Raw genomic sequence first — 18,282 nt, forward strand, 5'->3', positions numbered from 1 at the left:
ATTTCACAATTTTTGCTGTATTTGATCAAATAAATGCAGTCTTGGTGAGCAGAAGAACAAAAAAACTCTTTCAAACACAAAAGTTTTGCTTCAAAATAACCAAATCACATTTAAACTGATCAGGCATGTCTAAAACATCCTTAATAGGGTTCTAAATTACAAACCTCTAATAAACCAATAGTGCTTATATAATATATAGATCATCATTTCCTGAAGGTTAAGCACCTCTGTGTCCTCGTCCGTCCAGTAACCGTCACATCAACGCTCTGTCCACAGGTACTCCATCAAGGACCTGCTGAATCATGCCTTCTTCGCCGAGGACACGGGTGTGAGGGTGGAGCTGGCGGAGGAAGACGACGGGATGAAGACGTCCATCGCGCTGAAGCTGTGGGTGGAGGATCCTCGCAGGCTGAAGGGCAAGTACAGGGACGGAGGCGCCATTGAGTTCACCTTTGACCTGGAGAAGGAGGTTCCTGAAGCCGTGGCGCAGGAGATGGTGCGTGTTATAGTGACTCCGCCAGCTGTTACTCTCGCAATAAGATAGAAGATAAATAATTGAATTTGTTGTGTGTCGTGCTTATGTGAACAACCCAGATCTGAATCCAGCTTCCTAATTGAACTGGACACGATTTGATTCGATTCTGATTCACCAGATTGTGAATCAATTCTGATCTCGATTTGATGTCGATTCATTTGGATACAGCACATCAATTTCAATATTGGTTCATCAAAATGAGAATCTATATTTTCAACCCAGCTCTACTTCAGGTGTTTATTTTTGGCTGTTCATTTAAAAAATAACCTTTTAAGCCAGTTTTAACTGTGGTATGTGAACACTACAAAAACAACCAATCAGAATCATTAAATCTGATGTCTTCCTGTTTCTATTGTATGTCAGCTATGGACTGATCTAGAGATATTTCACGTCTCTGTTATGAAACACAACAGAATGAGTCACAGTTGAAAGGTCTTGAATGGAATAATGTTCTGGCCAGATTTGGATGTTTATTAACTTAACAAACCCCCTTCTATCCTCTTGTAACCTCTGCCTGCCATGCCATTTTCCTGGTCAGATTTGATCTGGGATCATCCTGTGTTCGAGATTCATAACAGCCTCCCTCGCTTTCTGTGGAACTCTGGATCTCATGCTTCAGTTACGAGCAAACCTGTTTTCAGATCCTAACACAAGATACGTTTATGTCAAGCAGTCAAATCCTCTTGTGCGGGTTATATATTTAAGCATGGTCTTACGTACAGTCTCTGGCCTCCTGGACCTGACTTGGATTGGAAAATCCTATTGCCGTGATCACGTTATATAATCTGAGCATTGTAATGTGTGTGAATGTTTGCTGAAGGGAAATGAGTCAGGTGATATTCACACAAACGTTTCCCCGCTTCACCCTGTCAGACGTGTGTTCAGCAGACAGATATTGATCTTTCCATTTTGCCCTTTGACACACAACCCTTAATGGATTTAAGCGTACTGAATCTCACAAAAAACAAAATTACTGTTTAGTTTTACTGTTTTTTTTTTTTTGTTTTTTTTTTTTACGACTGTTAAGTACATTTTCCACAATAATTCTCTGTAATAAGAAAATTCATTACCCCACAATTCATTACTGTAAATTTTATTTATTTATATATTTATATAAATGAAATAAAAAATGAGCTAAAATATAATTCATATATATATATATACGAATTATATTTTAGCTCATTTTTTATTTCAATTAGAGACGTCACAACAAAAGCAACTGATTTCCTAAAAAAAACAAAACAACTGGTAATTCTTTTCTCATTACTGATTGTATTTTTTTTATTAAAAAAAATGTAAATTTTAAAATGTGTATTAAATATTATTTAATCTTATTTTATATTTAAATTAAAGACATCACAACAAAAGCAACCATGATTCTGGTAATTCTAATTAATTCTAAGTAATTAATTTTGCTAATTATATATTACAATAATACAATGTAATTAATTTTTTATTTAAATAAAAACTATGTAACTTTTAAAATAATATATATTAAATGTTATTTCAGCTTATTTAAAAAAAAACAAACATTTTTTTTGTTTTATTTTATAAACACCCATGATTTCCTTTATTCTTCTTTCTTTAATTCTGGTAATTCATAGTTTTTTGTTTTAATTATGTATTAATACAATAATGATTTTTATTTAAAAAAAAAAAAGTAACTTTTAAAAGAAATATATATGTTATGTTTCAAATTATTATTTATTTAAATTTATTAATTAGACATCACAACAAAAGCAGCCATAATTTCCTTTTTTTAATTCTGATTATTCTCATTGCTGATTATGTATTAAAATAATTAAACAATTCAATTCATTTTTTAAATAAACTATAACTAAAAATAACATGTATGAAATATTATTTCAACTTATTTAAATTTATTTTAGACTGCACACAAGTTTGCCTTTTTTAACTTTTTTTTTTTTTTTTTTTTTACAATTATTCTTGTTCTCATTAGTCGTATTTTTCCTGTGTGTGTGTGTGTGTGTGTGTGTGTGTCTAGTTAAAGCTTTCCTCCACAGACACTTGCTTGTCTTTGTGAAATTTTCTTTTAATTCTGCGAGATGCATCCCTCAGTTCCAAAAATAGAGCCCTCACTTCTTCCTCTCTGCTCTAAAAATGCGTGTTCACACCAGCCCCCTCTTGTCCTTCTGTCAGGTTGAGTCTGGTTTCTTCCATGAGAGCGACGCAAAGATTGTGGGAAAGTCTATCCGTGACCGTGTGGCTCTGATCAAATGGCGTAGGGAGCGGACGGTGCCGAGGGCCTCGCAGGGTGCTGCTGCCCCGTCCGTGCCAGCCGGGACAGTTCCCATCTTCTGCGAACCACCCTGTCTGGTGGAGCCCGAAGAGCCAGAGGTGGACCAGCAAGTGTGCCCACTTAGTGCCAGGACCACATCCACCACATGTAAGCCTGTGAACCCAACTTACACTTGTCACAGACTCACTTACAAACTTATATCCAATCTTCTAACTATCATGTGACCTGAGGGACAAGTGGCATTAATTGTCTGGGATGTTACAGTAGTTGTGTTTAGTCCATGATTCCTCTCTGTCTCCCTCTAGCTGACAGTGGCATCGGTTCAACCGTGTACTCCGACTCTCACGGCAGCGGTCTGCACAGTGTCATATACCAGTCATTACAGGACTCTGTCTCCACCGCAACCCAAGAGGTTCGTATCACTTACCCATCTGATGATTATATACCGGTGATGTGTAAAGTTTGCATTCCTCTGCTATCACATACCCATGCATGCTTGTACTTGCGTAGCTTTTATACAGAGGAAGTATACTAAATGTAGACCATAATGACACACTGTTGTGCAGCTTTGTAACTGGACCGTGTTTTTATCTCGTCATCAACCAGTTCATGTTTGCCTAGAAGTAGCACTCATTGCGTAGCATGCATAACATGTGTTTTCATTGCCTGTTGTTTGTTTATCTGTTCTGTTAGTGGTGTTTGCTAACGCAGGCATCACTATTAAGGCCCGTTCACACCAACAATGATAACTATATTTGCGTCCACACTAGGGGTGATCCTGAATAGTCGACGATTCGATGCTTCGATTGGAGGAGCCTGATTCGACTACCAATCTCACAGTCGAATCTTCGCAGAGGTGTTATGAGACATGGTGTTCAATATCTGATTTCACACAGACGTACCGGTTCTCTCCCAATAGGTTAATATACAGCCTATTATGATAATGCTGTAAATAAAAATGTGAAAAGAAAGAAGCTTTTAATAAATATTTTTAATGTGCGTGAATAAATCCAACCACCCCTGTGACAGATTTAAGTTTCACTTCCATGATCCATGACTGACAGAGGGCATCTTGGCGGCAGGGATTAAATCTTTAACAATGTCTGGGATAAGAAAATCTAAAGTGTAGAATTGGATGCAATGGTAAAAGATAATCCAAAAAACGTAAGATGCGAGTTGTGCCAACAGCTCATGTCCACTCGACAACGACAAACCAAAGTCCCTTTAAGTTATTCTGTAGTCTTTGGACAAACATTGCGGCGTGCTTCATATTCAGCTGCAGACCCGCAGCACCAGCAGTTTCAGAACCGCCGCCACAGAACGGAAGTGAGGGGCGGGGCTTAACTGTCATATTTGTGCTACCCATACATGTCATTTTCTTTTGTTAAATATAAGTTTTTTTTATATGGATTTTGATCGGATCGATGTCTACAATATTTAACAACAATACTTTTAAATAGTCACTTTTCTGTTCATATATGTGCAAGATATCATGATGTACATTGAGGATTTTTAATTACCATGTCAATGCATACAAACTATGTTTTATTAGTCTATAAGGCATGAACTAATTTCTATAAACTGTGAACAAATACTTTTAACAATATAATTTTGAAAATATATTAATAAATGTGTAACCATATAGTAAAATGTCTCCCTTGACTGTATGTGATATTATTTCCGTATGTTTGTTCACGTTGTGAACTTGTGACAAATAGTATAAAGACACGGAGGTATGGGCATTTAAAGTCAAAATATAGGCCTACATGAATTTAATCATTGCAAATCCTTGAACAAGTGAAACATGCATTTAAGCCAATGAGACATTTAACAACAGAAGGTGTATACGGTGAGAGTGTGATATTTCTGTCATGATGTGGTGAACGAATTTATATTTATATTTATATTAAAGGTGCAATATGTAAGAATTTTGCAGTAAAATATCCAAAAACCACTAGGTCAGTGTTATATATTTTGTTCACTTGAGTACTTACAATATCCCAAATGTTTCCAACTATTTGTAAATAGTGAGAAAATTGCAATTTTAACCAAGGATCCGGGACGTGTGAGGAGTCGCCTGTCAATTGCGTCGTACCCGCATTACCCTCGTTACCCTTATTTTGTAGAAACCATGGAAACACCAAAGACGCTTTAATATATTACACTTTTTAATAGACAAGGCCACAACCATTTTGATATATTTATAGACAGAAAACTAACTATTGTTATATAGCTCAACACGTTTAGTCTTATTGTTTAAATCTAATTTTCTTGATTTTTTTGCGAGTACCATGCTTTACCATGCCTCAGAGAAAAACACTATTTTGTGAAGTAGCTAACATAGCATAATCAGATGCAGCTTTATTTTTAGTAAAAGTAATACAGAATTTTCTCCATCATACAATATGTTTTAAAATTAATTTCATGCCATTTATCAACACAAGCCATCCAGCATTTAATATGATATTCTAAAATCGATCTATCTTACTGCAGTGTGTAACAGTGTCTCACAGCAGCCGCCGAGCGAACGCACAGAGTAACGTTATAACATCATTTTCAACACACTCAAATGTATCTAATATGATAAACAGAGCTGTGTTACCTCATACTCATGACCAGAAAAGCGGAAGCGGCGCCGGCGACTGTGTCATAATAAAAGTCCCGCTGCTCGTGAGGCGTGTGTTGCGCAATCGCTCCAGCGGCCTCGTTCAGCTCCCACAACACTCGGTCCTGCTCTGCTTCAGACTACAGTAACGTTAATAATCGCATCCATGAACATGATTTATTCCCAAGTCCTATCTCTATTCTTTTGCACTGTCCGTTGAGTTGAAGACCACATGTCCCAAGATTCCGCTCGAAAAACTTGGCGTCATCAAGCTACACCTTTGTCTTGAATAGGCCTCTAGCGTCCTCTAGTGGACAAACTTTTTACATATTGCACCTTTAAGTGTTTATCTGATATAGGCTATTGAATCTGTTCAGGTCTTTCACATTTTATCATTAAAGATTTTTTTTTTTTTTTTTTTTTGCATTTGTCAAAGACATTTATCGTGTTAATATTAAATTATTAAATAAATATTAATTAATAAAACAATTATTCATTTCGTTTTCAGGGGTGAAAAGAGGTTTTTCCTGCAGAAATGCTATGGGCTTATAATTTTCAAGTGTTTTAAGATTATTTGTTGTTTGCTTGTTTTTATTTTGTTATGAGCAGTTTAAATGTTTTAAGCCTATTATTTTAGAAATGTTTTTTTAAATATCCTATTTGTGTTCATACAGAGAAACACACATATCACTTGTTCAAGGCTTTTTTTTTTTTTTTTTTTAAATGGTTATTTTTATTTGACATCAAATAGCCTACGTTACATAATCTAAGTATTATTTGTAACATTTTGAACATAAAGGAAATAATACGATCAAATATACAGTCAAATGGGAAACACTTTACATGTTACACATTTATTAATATGTTTGAAATAATACAAAAAACTTGTATAGTTGTAGTATCGTTGAAGTAAACAAATAACTAAAGTGTTTGTAACCATTAACATTAAATCTTCTCAAACTCTGTGTCGTTAAGTATTATTTGGAACATGAAGGAAATAATACTATCACATATAGTCAAATGGGAAACACTTTTCAACACACATTAATTATATTATTTTTTTATTTTTTAAAATAAAAACGGCGTATAGTTGTAGCCTATATCCTCGAAGTATAAACTACTGTGTTTGTATTCATTCATTGACATTAAGCATGACCAATAGGCAGTTTTAAAATTTTGTACATCATGATATCTTATGCATATTATATGAACTGAAAAGTGACTTTATCTAAAAGTATTGTTGTTAAATGTTGTAGACATCGATCCGATCAAAATCCATGTAAAAACAACTTTTAACAAAAGAAAATGACATGTATGTGTAGCGCAAACATGAGTGTTAAGCCCCGCCCCTCACTTCCGTTCTGTGGCGGCGGTTCTGAAACGGCGGGTCTGCAGCTGGATCCTATTGCTTCTGCGGCCAACGTTATCGAGCTGACTAGCTCGCTAAAGACTAGATTTTTTTTCTCTCTCGATCAGGTAGGGTACAAGTGATTTCATAACATTTCAGTCGGTTCTAATTTGATTTTTGGATGCTTTGAATGTTTAGCTAAAAAGACTGCCACTCCAGTTTAGTGTTTATTCACTAAACTGGAGTGGCAAAGTTGACGATTCTGGCTATACTTTCGTTATTTTAATAATTTCTTTCATTTTAATTTATTTATTGATCACTCTGGGTTATCTAATTTAACTATTTGTGGCTTGTGTTTTGAATATATATTCCCCTGCACTTTAGGCATTTTGCACTTGTGACTTATGACTATTTCATTTTAATTATTTTCATTTATTAGAACGGTATATTCTGTTCTAAGTCAATTCTGTAAATTAATTTTTGATTGTTTTTTGGTGCATCGATGTTGCGCTGTAGATTAGCTTGCTCGCACAGGCAATTTAGCCGATTTAATTTGATTTGCCGACATGTGAAATGCATAGGCCTATCCATCTGCAGTGTGGCCTTTCTGCAGTTATTTATATATATATATTTAAGGTTTATTGATCCAAAATGTTCTTATTCATTTTCTTCTATATCTTTGAGTGGTCTGTACATCGTGGCTGTGAATGTTTATCCACATTGCGGGGGTTAAATTGGGATTTGTTATGTGGGGGGTCTCTGTGGTTTCAGGGGTGCACGTGCATGCGAAGACTACAAAATCGTATCAAATGACAAACTAAAATATAACAAGTTGAGAGAGCCCTCTGCTATGAACACTAAAATTCTGATCAAAATCATTCTATAGATGCTGGTAATGTGCAAAGCTACATCAGATGACAATAAAATCTTTCTGTAGGCTTGTGTCGACATTAAGCCTTGTTTTGTGCTTGTCCTTTGGACAACTAAATTGGTCATTTACTTGTCAGAGTAAAAAAAGTAGCTTGCCTGGGGGAAAAAAAGAAAAGGATTTTTTTGTATGTTGTAAATATAATTTATTCCGAAACAAGCAACATTTACATCAGTGTTTTATCAGCAGTGATATATTTAAATCTTCATATTTATGTTATTTACCCTGGGGGTATTTTATTTATATTCCTTACATAATAATAATAATAATAATAATGATAATAATAATTCCTTAATTAATTAATAATAATAATAATAATATTAATTAATTAATTAACCTTTATAAAAGGCATTTCCCCCCTCCCCCAATCTAATTAAATTTGTTTAATCTTTTATTTCAAATTCTTACATTTGATAAATTAAAATAGTAAGACACTATAGGGCTGTTAACAAGTTAAATAATTTACACTAAAAAAGTACAACTGCATTCAATAATGTTATGAGATTCTTTAAATATTTTTGAATATACAAATAAGAAATGTTGGTGGGAAATTTATACTTTTAAACATGAAATTAAACCGCCAGTAGATGGCGGCAAGAGACCGTCTTAATGAGTGACCCACTGATTCATTTATTCAAACGATTCATTCAAAAGGCTGAATCAAGTATGAAGCAGTTGTTTATGATTGGGCCATTGAATCTTCACTCAACCGATTCGTTCAAAACGCTGAATCATTCAAAACGGCTGAGCGTAGCTGCGAGATGCGCTGATTCTGCCTTGTTTGGAACTATATTTTCGCTGCTAAAACGTAAGTGATTAATAATAACTACTTGTTTATTGAACTGTTGTATGAAATTAGTGTCAATTTCAATCAAGGTTATATTCAGGAATTCAGCACTTTCGGTCGTGTGATGCTTAACTTTTTCATATGTCGTAAATAGCTAGCTATAAAAAACCCACATATTGAATTTTTACTGCAACATGATAACTGAGTTTCTTTGTGTGAGCAGAGCTCATTTGTTTTGAATTCTCCTCAAGAGGTCACGTGCGCAATAGGCTATCACCGCCAATAGATATAGCCTACATTAGGCTACATATATTACTATCTACTTCCACTATTGCCACTTAAGCTAAATTAATCATTCTCTCGTTTTGGTTGTTATTGACATTTTAATCAAGCTACTTATCTGGTCAGGCAAGTAAAATTCTCTTTCACATCAAAAAAAAAAAATCCACTTGTCCCGCAGTCCCGGACAAGCGTATGTCGAGCCCTGGTAAAGTTGTTTCTCTGTGTTGTGTGTGTGTGTGTGAAAGAAAATAAAAGTTGTCTTAAGGCGCGGGTACAGGCCTTACTTCAATTTCCGCGTCCCGCTCCATCTCGTGCACAGTTGAGCGCGCGAGCCCTTCAAAGTAGCCGATACTCCTTTAGCCTTAAAGGATTAGTTCACTTTCCAATTAAAATTTCAGAATAATTTACTCACCCCCTTGTCATCCAAGATGTCCATGTCTTTCTTTCTTCAGTCGAAAAGAAATGAAGGTTTTTGAGGAACACATTCGAGGATTTTTCTCCTTATAGTGGACTTCAATGGTCTCCAAACGATTGAAGGTAAAAATTACAGTTTCAGTGCAGCTTCAAAGGGCTTTACATGATCCCAGACGAGGAATAAGGGTCTTATCTAGTGAAACGATATGTCATTTTCTAATTTTTTTTTTAAAATGTATGCGCTTTATATAAACAAACGATCGCTTTCAAGTGATTCCGCCAAAATCGCACTTCCGTATTCTTCAAAAAGCTTATACTGAATGTCCTACACTTCCCTATTTAACTTGGGAATGAACGTGGCGCCAGTTCTGTTTTTTTAAGTGCGGTTTTGGCGGAACCACTTGAAGGCGATCATTTGTTTATATAAAGTATATACATCTATTATTTAAAGCCCTTTGAAGCTGCACTGAAACTGTAATTTTTACCTTCAACCGTTTGGAGAGGGTTTGACCAATTGTTTTCCATATATCCATTTTCTTTAAAGTATCCTTGAAAAGGGGGTTTGACTTGACCCCAAACTTGTTTTCTGGACCTCTGCGATTAACTTCTCCACAGTGTCGTCTGCCATTTTAAATGCGTGAGCCCTTAAATTAGAATGGATTCTGATTGGCTGTCAGTGTTTTATCATTCAACAGCTGGAAAAAATTGTTCTGAAAGTGATCCCAACGATATCATTTCTCTATATCATTATAGCTGTAGTGTGGATTCTGTGCTATTATTTTATATTCAGAATGATTTTTAGAACTATACCTTTATTATTATCTTTATAGTTTTCTTTCTTGGTGTGAACGGGCCTTTAATTTTTGCTCACACTGGTTTATGCTCCAGACATGAGTGATTCCTCAAATCATGCAGCTTGTTGAGGAGAGGTGTTTATAAATAATCAGATGTACCTGGCTGGTAATAAAATGGCTAAAGAAAAGAAATGCCCAAAAACACCAATGTAAAAATGTTTGATGTGTCCTTTATTTGTTGTATATTCTTTTCTCAGTGTTAGAGATTCTTGTTTGTCATTTCATTTGGAGAAGTGGCTTTTTTTTCCAGGGTGCGCGTCATGCAAGCTCCTCTGTTAATGACTTAAGCCATGAGCATCTCCGACCCACAAGTCCTTCCTTCCTTCAAATACCACCAGACCAATCAGAGTTGACGGAAAGAGGATTTAAAAGTTCTTGCTCTAAGAATTTGTTGTTTGTACCTTCAACTGCTACGACTCGCCGCTATAGCGACACATCAGTGGAGCCATCCTCTGAGACAAAGGGGGAGGAGTCTGTCTCAGCGGTGAGACAGCGTCGCCTTTCTTTAAACCACGCCACTCATCGGCCACCGTCCCCTTGTCAGGCCTGCTGCCTGTCACTATTCCTACTTGGGACTTGTGCAGATGGAAGACATTCACCTTATTCTTCACTTATGCTTCCTGCCACAGGGGCTCGCAGGGGCTCTGTCAATGAGACCTCTGACCTCTCCCAGCTCAACAAATCTCTGCAGAGCATCACAGGCCACAATCTTCAGCCTGCTCCTGCCTTTCTAAGAGCCCCACTGACCAAGCCAGAAAGAGGGTCCTGTCGGCCTACTCGCAGTTACAGCGATGAGGGGCAGGCCACGGAGCCATCTGGCAATGAAGTGGCATCACGTCGCAGAGCGAGTTCTTGTGTTGGCGAACACTCTCGGGCTCATGTGGTAGGTCACTCCACTACTGCTGCTGCTTGTTGAGGAAATGCTCTGGTTTCTCCGTCCTTTGCGGTGGCTCTGCTGTTGCTCCCAAGTGCCTCTAGGACTTAGTCTAATATGCTCAAATCTTAATGCGCTCTTCTCCTCTCCACTTCTGTAACCATACTCACCGAGTCCTGCAGGTACAGCTGTTCTCTAACAGAGGAAGACCCAACAGTCCCCCTCAAAACCTTCCCATTAACCACGCTTACAATGTGCTTGACGTCATGCTGCTAACCGAATTGCTTCATGCTTTCATTATCACTTAACATGTGATCTGCACTGCATGCCTGCATATTACTCACTGTAAAAACGTCTGTGGCCTTGTTTACAGCTGATATTAAGATGCGTTTTGGTCGATTGGATCACAAGTGGACGAGGGAGACACTTCTGTCCTGATTTCTTTGAGGGGAGGGTCTATGGGCGAGTAAATGTACCGTTTTTTTTTTTTTTTTTTCAGAACTTTTGATCTAATGGACAAAATAAGCATGCGGAATTTACATATGAATGCACCCGAAAACGACGGATAAAAACACGGAGAGCATCAGCTTTTGTTTCTGCTCTGACAGACGCAAGATCATGCCGAACACTGTGAGTGTGTGTTAGAAATCAGGAATGGTGAGAGAACGTTGTGCTTGGTACATTTTTCATCTTCAAACCAAACTTGGGTCTTCAGTCGACAAAGTTTAAATCCCATCTGGTTAGAGCGCTTCCCATAATGTTTACGCATTAGGTCAGTACACAGAGAATAGGCAGTCCTTTGTGGCTGTTCAAACACATTCGACCACATGAGTTGTCTACACTACGAAAGCAGTGCATTTTTGACTGCCTCTGGAAGTGGTTGAAAGTAGACAAGCTCAAAACGTTTTAGACCCCGTTTACACCACTATTTAGCATCGTCCACTTGTGATCCGATCGACCAAAACGCATCTTAATAAACGGGGCTTGTGTATGGAATGGATGTGTTTGTGGTTTTCATTAGTTTGTTTACTCTTCTGCAGTCTGCCATTTTGAGAGTCCAAAGTCAGGCGGCACCTTCCACAGCTCAACACGTGCAGCCTTACCCTCTTGCGTCCTCCGAGACCCCGGCACAGCCCACTGGACAGGTTCTGTCCACTCCCCAGCCGCTGGCACTTCTGCAAGGCATATTGGTGGCGCCACAAGCCATGAATCCATCGACAGGTCAGACTGCAGAGTCAAACGCACAGACCCATGTGCACCAACCTGCAGGGTTGCACCAGCCTGCCATAGCTCCAAGTTACCATCCTGCTGCAGCAGAGCTAGCCAATGCACAAACATTTCCACCTGTAGTCACAGCTATCCCATCTAAAACAGAAGCAGCGCTGCCTGCAGATCAGAGTTTTCAGAGTGGAGCCTCTGGAGTCTCATCAGCACTTGCACAGCCTCAACAAACACCTGCGTTACACCATTTGCAGCAAACACCTGCGATCGCCACAACAGATGGGCAACTCCACGACTTCTCAAATGTGCAGCAATCTACTCCTGTGCATCTGAACCAGGCAGGCCCTGCACCATCTTTCCAACAGGTACACTTGTTTCAACTTTCAGCAAAACTGGTATCTTATCTACCAAATGTGTACTTGCAATATGGCTGATTCAATTTATACACTGGCTTATTTATTTATTGGCTAACTGAGCTAATGGATCTGTTAATGTGAGTCACAGTCTATATTGCATGCTGTATAAATTAGGGGTTCTCAACTTTGGCCCCCGAGATCCACTTTCCTGCAAAGTTTAGTCAAAGCTGCTTTAGGGGAAACCTTAAGTCAAAGCCACTTTATCAAAAAAATAGCATAACGCTGCGTTATGCAGGGAAGGAGAACAGAGAAGTTTTTTAACGGATGTCAACTCTGAGTGAAATTCAATGCTGTAATGTTATTGGTTATCAAGGCACACTTGATCCAAGTTAGCTGTTACGCTTTTTGTGATGGTTGAGCCATGGACCCTCGTTTTCCCCAATAATAAGGCAATCTCTTATTTAGCGCCAACCTTGATCAGAGTCACCTGCATGTAACTCTAGTAGTAACTCTAGTGCTCCATTACTTTCATTTATTTAGTTATACTTTATATTATTGCCTGCCTGATGGATACAAGTTATTTCTGAGTTTGGCTTTCAATTGTGATCAGTGGATTTGGATTTGCTAGTGTTGTCTGCAACACTATTTAGGCTACATCATCTCCAGCGAAGGGCTTCTGCACACAAAAAAAGAAAAGCCCTGCATGAACACACAGCATAATGAAGCAAGTGGCTTTTCCTGTTGGATCTCATAGCTATAGGATGGAAAAAATGGAGCAACTAAGTCTAAATGCGGAAGCAACCATGCATATGGAGTCCATTGCATGCAGAAGCATGGATTCAAAGAGAACTTAGAAAAAGTGAGATAACGTTGTCATATAATTGTTTTAAATAATACAATTTATTAAATGCCTGACATAGTTTAAAAGAATTCGGGTCTTCTCGGGTCCATTCGGAAAAAGCACATTTATTTTAAATTACCTGAGACCCGAAGCTACTAATACTGAACCCGACCCGTGTCCGAGGCGCTCGTTGAAGTTTTGGACCCGAACCCGCTCAGGTCTCAGGTCGGACCTTGGGTTTTCAGATCCTCTAGTTGAAACTAAACTCTGCAGGAAAGCGGACCTGGAGGGCCAGAGTTGTGAACCACCATGGCTACATCAAACAAACACAGTTTTTCAGATTTTCTTGATGTTTAGGGTTGGGTAGTTGTGTAGTCAATGCCACCACAATAATAGACCAGCATGCAACACTGTGGAAGCTCATTTCATTAATGTTTTAACAGTTTATTCCGCCACACACATCCTGTTCTTGTAGATCTACCTTCCTACAGCAGAGAGACCCACTTTCCTGCAGGGTTCTGCTCAAACTCTAATAAAACACACATAAAGCATCTAATCAAGTTCTTTACGATTACTTGGCAGATGTGATGAAGCAGGTTGGAAATAAACCTTGCAGGACAGTGGGCAGGGTTGAAGATCTCTGTCCTACAGAGTGCAACAAAACATGGCTGTCAGTAATTATGTGTTCCTGAAGATCTTAATTAGCAGGCATAGATGTTTAGGGTTTGGAGCTGGACTTTGCAGGAAGGTAGATCTCCAATAGCAGGATTGGACACCTCTACTGTAGAATAGACTGACAATGAACAGACAAGAATAAGACAAAATGATAACCTACATCTTGTTTTTCTCTTTGCACACTTGTATTTCTCTCTCATTCTATCACGTTAGCTCACCATTCAGACACAACTAATGGACAGCTGGCAGCAAGGAGGACAATCCACCTCCAGTGTCCTGACACAACCTGCACCCCCTCCACAGGCGGCAGCTTACCTCTCACAGGTACACCTACTGCCGACTCTTCTACCTTCTCAGGCTACGTCTACACAAATCTGGATACATTTGAAACTATTTTTCTCTGTTTTGCCCTTTCATCCACACTGAGCTGTGCAAAAACAGAGCTTTTTAAAGATGCTGTCCCACGTGAATACATTTGAAAATACCGTTTTGTAGTGTCGACTGTGAAAACGGAGGTATTAAAAAACAACGAGACATGTTTAAGCGTGACTCATATTGTACCAGTAGATATAACAGTATCTGCCTGCTGTGTGCTGTGCACTTTCAGAGTGTGGCTAAAGATAGACTCTTCATATTACATTCCTGCAAAGATGTCAGAAAATGTACTGCAGTTGTTGTCCTGTGGCAAAACATGGGGGCGACTGCATTTCAGACCGCTTGGAGTGGCGATTGAGTGGGTGCACTAGTAAGTGGTGAGATATTTTGCTAATAAAAAGATTGTGCCAGAAGAACAGCATGAGAACTTTTATTATATTAGGTCTCTCTGTATCTCTTTTATGTTTTACACATGCGCAGTAAGATGATTTTGGCATTTTCTGACATTTCAGTGTGGATAAGCAACTTTTGGAAAAAGCTTGAAACGCTAGAGTGGACGGAAAGCATTTTGGAATGAAAATGGTGCTTTCAAATGTATCTGGGTCAGTGTTGTCACGATACTGGAATTTCCAACTTTGATATGAAACATGAAAAAAAAAAAATCGATATTCGATTAACACGACAGACAGCAGCAGGTTTATTAGGCTGCTGTCACTTTAAAGAGCTGATGCACAGATCCAATATACTGGTACACAATATGCATTTTCTCTCAACTATTTGTTCCAAAACTGACTGTATTTACCTGAATACTCGGCACGATTGGCATTTTGACATCATTTTGTATGTATTTGATCGTTTAAGTGCAATAAGCCACGAAAAAGAAGTCAATTTGGTACTCGCGAAGCTGTTTGAGAGATGGCTTTATGTGCGCGACACTTATATAGATCAGTGGTGCACGCGCTTATGGTGTGAGCATGAAACCTGCGGGAATGAGTAAAATTATGTGCAATACAAGCACTATTCAACTGGAGCGAAAGACGAGTGAATGACAGGAGGCGGGTGTGTGTCAATTCACCGTCAGAGAGAAGAGAGAGTGAGAACGCACAGCTACTATCGGTGTATCGATACTGCAGAAAAGGAGTATTGGAACGGTTTCAGATATTTCAGTATTGATACATATTGAAATATCATTATTTTTGACAGCACTAATCTGGATTAATGTAGAAGTAGGCTCAGATGCTTGATTTTTGTAAAAAACGGTCCGCTGTACGAAGGAGCTTTGACATTCTGTTCTTGATGGTGGTTAATTCCTCCCATGCTACAATGCCCTTTTGTCTCCTCCTCCAGTTTCCTTCCCTTAACACGGCTCAGTCAGCTGGGATTCCTCTTCCTGGATGTGACTCATACCCCACCTGCTTTCCCTCTGTGCAGTCGTCCCTCAGTCTGCCGGTCCCAACACACCCTGACATCTCACCAATGTCGTGTTCACAGATAGAGAGTTCTGCGCTAACCCAGTATCCCCACCTGTCCTCCACCTCCCCTATTCCCTCACAATGTCTGTCCCACCCTTCGCTGCTCCAGTGCCCACAATTCACCAGTACCAGCAGACCTATTCTGTGGCTCAACAGCCCACTGTAAACTCCATGGCCACTCTTTCCCAACATTCCCACAGTCAGGCCACACCCACAGTGCGCCATCCCTCTCCAAATCCCACCTCTATGTGTGTCGGAGCTCCGCCTATCCAGGTAGAGTAAATCAGTTTGTTTGGATAGGTCTTAAAGGGATAGTTCACCCCAAAATGACAATTCTTTCATTTAATCACCCGCATGTCGTTTATTCAGAATGCATCTACCTCGTAATGGCATGTGAAGCTGATATCGCAGTACATTTAAAGTTGGCATGAAACTGGTCTTTTCTTCTATTGTGTCGTGTATCTGAGTGAAAGCTTCTCAAACAAGAACAAATGTAGGGCGGGGCTTGATTTTGTCTGTGGGGAATTGATTGGATGGTTGTGGTTTGCTATTGGTGGATCTCATGTGAGTGACAGGTTGCCCCGCCCTCGACATCAGAGAAGAGAAGAGATGCTGCAAGAGGGAGGAGAAGATATTCTGATTCAAGATTATGAGGATCATGAATTTAAAATAATAATGATGTGCACTAATAAATCAATAATAATAAACACTGCGATATTCTATAAAAAAAAAAAAAAAAGAAGTGTCATGATCATGATTTCATGGTGACTTTAAATACAACACCTGGCATGTTGGGTCTGCTGAAAATAATACTGTAGAATTGTTCCAAAATAATCAAATTGAATGGTTACCAAATATTCAAATCCATAATCAAATAATTGTCATGCCCATACTAATTTCATATTAATATTCAAATACTTCATAGTATTTACCCAAAAGTCATACTTTTCCTGATTTTTTTTTTTGTTTTGTTTTTTGAAAAACATATTAAAAAACTACATTTTATGAAATTTCATTGAGCTTAGTATAAGTGAATTTTACTTATGCATTCATTTGTTTTTTTAAAAATCGTTATTTTTCAGGCATCCTTGGCCAGCCAATGCCAAACCGTTCATGTGGACCAGAACTTGTCCAGCACCCATAATGCACCTCTGCCTCCCACAATCCCGCAGCTCTCGACTTTTAGACCCATCCTCGACACGTTCAGCTCTGCTGTGCCTGTGGACCAAAACCAGGTTCCTCAGCACATGAGCCAAGCGTCTTTACCCACCGTTCCCAGTGCAGGAGCCAGTGCCAGCAGTGCATGTGGATCAGCTCCTCCGGGTCCCGCTGAAGTGTTAACTGAGGTGATGCTTACCACAGTCTGTGTATCAGTACAGTGACCATATAAATAGGAGTACTAGTGACGTGTGCAGCACATGCAGTGTTTACTTCAGCACTTCAAGGACGTACTTTTGCCATTTGCAAACATGCGCTTTCTCACGGTTCATTTTGAAACCTGAGAAGCTTTTTCTTAAGATTTGAAATCCCTCAGTTGGTCTCATGCACCCAAGGACTATCAGCAGAAATTATCCTTTTTGTCAGATGTTTTATTTAATTTTTACAGCAATAAACTGTTTTGATGGTACGTTATTAAGGTAATATTCTTTTTGGAAATTAAGTGCCAGTAACGCATGGATTTGTGTTGGCACCAAGAGATATTGTAGATTATAAATGTAATTCATTCAGTGCCAAAAAGAATCTTACAAAAGGTTTAATCCAATTTAAAAATGGACTGTATTGTGTGTTTTTAATGCTTGTTAGAGTTTTGCAATTTTTAGCTCTAATGTCACTGCCATTGAATTCATTGTCTTCTGTGCACTTTAGGATCATGTTGCTGATAAACAGGCAGCACCGGCTGGATCCGCTTATGACAGGTGCAAATCATTGGCATATTCTCTGTTTCATCTTCATGTTTTTGTAATTCCAAACCTCGTGCTTACAGAAGCTCAATGATTGGATCTCTGCTCTTTCGCAGTATAAACTCAGACGTCACGTCCGGTAAAGAGATGAGCGATGGGAACGAGGGCTCCAACCGAGCTCGCAGTGAATCACGAGTCCGAAAGAACCTTCGCAAATCATCGCGCACGCGCTCCCGACAAGACAAGATGAACAGACCCAAACTCACCATGATCAAAGTGAGTCCAGAGCACGCTGTCAAACTAATGATGTTTACATATTAGCATTCAAAAATAAAGTGATTTGTTAAATTTAGAACTGTTTAGACCTGTTTGGACAGTAATAGTTTCTCATGAGGATGTCTGTAAAAAACGCAATAGTTACTGTATGGTGCTCGGCAGTGGTCAAAAAGGATTTACACAATGACTTTTGGATTGATACCTTCTTGTAAAATCAGAGATGTGGATTCAGGCAGCAATTAAATCACCACACAACCTTGGTGTTCGTCAAAAAACAT

The 18,282-nt window shown here is 38.6% G+C and overlaps 1 protein-coding gene across 8 annotated transcripts in view; it reads left to right on the forward strand.

Moving 5' to 3' along the window:
* Positions 1-18,282, forward strand: part of LOC127517179 (serine/threonine-protein kinase WNK2-like) — a 68,930-nt gene that overhangs the window by 21,514 nt on the left and 29,134 nt on the right. For 7 of the 8 annotated variants that reach the window (XM_051902448.1, XM_051902447.1, XM_051902446.1 and 4 more), the window contains exons 7-15: positions 277-496; positions 2,696-2,942; positions 3,101-3,207; positions 10,264-10,896; positions 11,928-12,473; positions 14,194-14,304; positions 16,910-17,173; positions 17,694-17,743; positions 17,845-18,004. In XM_051902448.1, the coding sequence (XP_051758408.1) occupies positions 277-496; positions 2,696-2,942; positions 3,101-3,207; positions 10,264-10,896; positions 11,928-12,473; positions 14,194-14,304; positions 16,910-17,173; positions 17,694-17,743; positions 17,845-18,004 (2,338 nt within the window). The remainder of the gene's footprint in view (positions 1-276; positions 497-2,695; positions 2,943-3,100; positions 3,208-10,263; positions 10,897-11,927; positions 12,474-14,193; positions 14,305-16,909; positions 17,174-17,693; positions 17,744-17,844; positions 18,005-18,282) is intronic. The other variant, XM_051902453.1, reaches the window with a different exon arrangement.

The sequence above is a fragment of the Ctenopharyngodon idella genome, chromosome 8 (genome assembly GCF_019924925.1).
Source record: "Ctenopharyngodon idella isolate HZGC_01 chromosome 8, HZGC01, whole genome shotgun sequence".
Classification (NCBI taxonomy): domain Eukaryota; kingdom Metazoa; phylum Chordata; class Actinopteri; order Cypriniformes; family Xenocyprididae; genus Ctenopharyngodon; species Ctenopharyngodon idella.